The sequence below is a fragment of the Sinocyclocheilus rhinocerous genome, unplaced genomic scaffold (genome assembly GCF_001515625.1).
Source record: "Sinocyclocheilus rhinocerous isolate Xijiao unplaced genomic scaffold, SAMN03320098_v1.1 scaffold183, whole genome shotgun sequence".
Lineage (NCBI taxonomy): Eukaryota > Metazoa > Chordata > Actinopteri > Cypriniformes > Cyprinidae > Sinocyclocheilus > Sinocyclocheilus rhinocerous.
Genome location: NW_015657496.1, coordinates 1,331 through 4,058, shown reverse-complemented (window position 1 = coordinate 4,058; position 2,728 = coordinate 1,331). Strand labels below are relative to the sequence as shown.

At 36.8% G+C, this 2,728-nt stretch overlaps 1 protein-coding gene across 1 annotated transcript; it reads left to right on the top strand.

Moving 5' to 3' along the window:
- The first annotated feature begins 1,552 nt into the window (after window positions 1–1,552).
- Window positions 1,553–2,370, top strand: LOC107721146 (uncharacterized). The gene has a single exon (XM_016529014.1). It carries the CDS (start codon window positions 1,645–1,647, stop codon window positions 2,359–2,361), a length of 717 nt encoding a protein of 238 aa, XP_016384500.1. The 5' UTR covers window positions 1,553–1,644; the 3' UTR covers window positions 2,362–2,370.
- The last annotated feature ends 358 nt before the right edge of the window (window positions 2,371–2,728 follow it).

Sequence of the window (2,728 nt, the reverse complement as noted above, 5' to 3'; positions counted from 1 at the left end):
ATATATAACCCTTTTTTTCAATGTTCATAGTTTAAGGTGATTATTTCCAAGTAATTAAATAAATTTCTAAACAGTGAGAGCAAGAAGACACCAACAGGCAAACAAAAAAGTGAAGAACATTGATTCAGTCATCCATTTCCTCAGGAATAGCACTTCTGTTTAATGAGAATATGGAGAATATGTGGAGAATGTGCATGAGTGTGGTTTCTCCTGCTGTTCTTGTTGAGCATGCTTTAGCAGAGTTTCACCCACAGTGTACACTCTCAAAAAGGGTGTGTTAATTAATAACACATTTTTTGTGTTATGGCTATTTTAACACATTTTGTGTAATTTTAAGTTGATCATGTGTAAAAAGAAAAAGAAAGAGAGAGAGAGAAACAACACAGTGTCCAACACAATATGTGTTAACTATCATCCAATCACACTGCTGCTACGTCACTCTGCGCCGCAAGAAGCAAGTTCGCGCCTCTTTTTCCATCGGTGGATGACTTGGATGCACACGTCAGGTATTTCGATTGATTTGTTATTAGAAATTGTCAAATACAAATTGTCAAATGTATTTTATTATTGTTATTTTTTAGACGGTCAATTGTGCGTTTAGTTAGCGACCTCTCGTGCTTACGGGTATTTTCCGTAGACTCGAGAGGTATGGGATTACATTTGTGTCAATAAAAATGAACGTAACTTTATAAAACTGAACGTAACTTTTCCAGAAACTATCAAAAATATGCCATTACAAAAGAAGAAAAACACAATGAAAATGAAAAAATGAACTCAGTCCACAAATTGAACATGCTCTTCAAATATGCTTCATTCTTTGTTAATGATCTTCAAAGATTCGTTTTCGCAAATCGTGGATTTTGAATGCGTTGCCACAGATTTCGTTTACGCTTCGCAAATTTTCGTTTACTGTTTTGACACAAACCTCCGGGCTTAACGGGCTTAACAGCGATCTACTCTGATTGGCTAGAGAGCTTTTGATGGACAGCTGCTTTCTGTACAGACGTAACAGACGTCACTCAGTGGCGCGCATATTGGAAAGCTGTCGCGGTGATTTGTGTGCAATACGTCGTGCTTTTGTTTATATTATTAAGTATGTAAATAATATTTGACCTCCGGTTGGCTCTTGGTCTGTAAAGATGAGCTCTCAGGAGAGACACGGAGCGGCATCATCTTCCTCCTCAGCTTGTCCCTCAAGGCAGCTTGAAGTAAGTTCGTGTTAATAAAGTAATCAATAACATCGATAAAGTTTTATTCATGTACAGTGTGCAACAGTTCTGGCTTTATTTGACACATTTATTGTTTAAAAACTTGATAAAGTTTTATTGATTTATTGTTTAAAAACTTTTTATGTGTACCAAGATACAGTGTGTATAGATATAAATATAAAATAGAAATATTTTATAATAAATAATAATAAAATAATAAAACAAATAATAAAATTTGCCTAATCTTCTTTTCTTTTAATGCTACTTGTCAGGACCAAAGACAAATGTCACTTTTCTAGGTAGGCACTAAATGATGGTATATAAATTATAAAGCTTAATAGGGTAAAACTGGTTTGCTAGTCCTTATATTGACTTAAATGTCCTAAAGGGGCTGTTTTTTTTTTTTAAAGATTTATTGGATTTTAATTACACATTAATGCTTACTAGGCATTGTTTATATCTGCAGGAACAAGTGCAAGAAGACATTTTACAGCATATGCTGACAAAGTTTAGCTTGATTTTTCGGAATGAAACTTTAGATTTGGATTACCTCCTGGATACTGCTCAGCAAGAACTGGATTTGGCAATTACTGCATCAAATCATGTCAACATCCCAGAAGCTTTAATTATGGGTCTACAGGAGCTAATCAACATAATTAATGTAAATGTAAGTTCTGAAGAAACTTCAACAACTGCATCTGATATTGTAGCCTGCACTTGGGGAAACGTCGGACGCCCACGTTTGGATATCAGAAGGGATGACCTTGAGGAACTCCTTCATACTGCTCTCCCTGTAGAACATCTTTCTCGGATCTGTGGCGTTTCTAGAAGCACAATAAACAGAAGATTTAAGGAACACACCCTGTCTGTCAGAGCCTGCTATTCCAACATATCAGATGAAGAACTTGATCATGTTGTGAGATCAATAAAAATAAGAATGCCACATGCTGGCTACAGACTAATGAAAGGTGAACTTTTGGCTAGAGGGCACCGGATACAGTGGCACAGAATGAAGGCCTCTATGCGACGGGTGGATGGAGCTGGAATTTTGGCCAGAATGGTTCAGCTTGGTTTTATAGCTCGCAGAAGTTACTCTGTTCCTGCACCATTGTCCCTAGTTCATGTGGACACCAACCATAAGCTAATCACGTGAATATTTTCTCTCTTACACTCACTTGGCGTAACTTGAAGTTGTCCAAATCACACAGAACCACGCGAGATGTCAAAACGAGATGTTGTTGGCAAGATGGCCGCTTGTATAGAGATAACGGTGAGAATTGTTTTTGTCCCGAAATAACCGTTCTGTGTAAGTTGTGTAAGTTATTTTCATACAGTGGTATTGTTTATGGAGTTAATAATCTATTAAAACTAAGAAGCAATATAAGCAATATATAAGCAAAAGGTGTAAAGACGCTATCCCCCGGTTTCACAGACAAGGCTGGTCAAGACTAGTCCCAGACTAAAATGCATGTCTGGGCTGTTTTAACTGAAAGCAACTTGAACTGGCTGATCTTAAAATA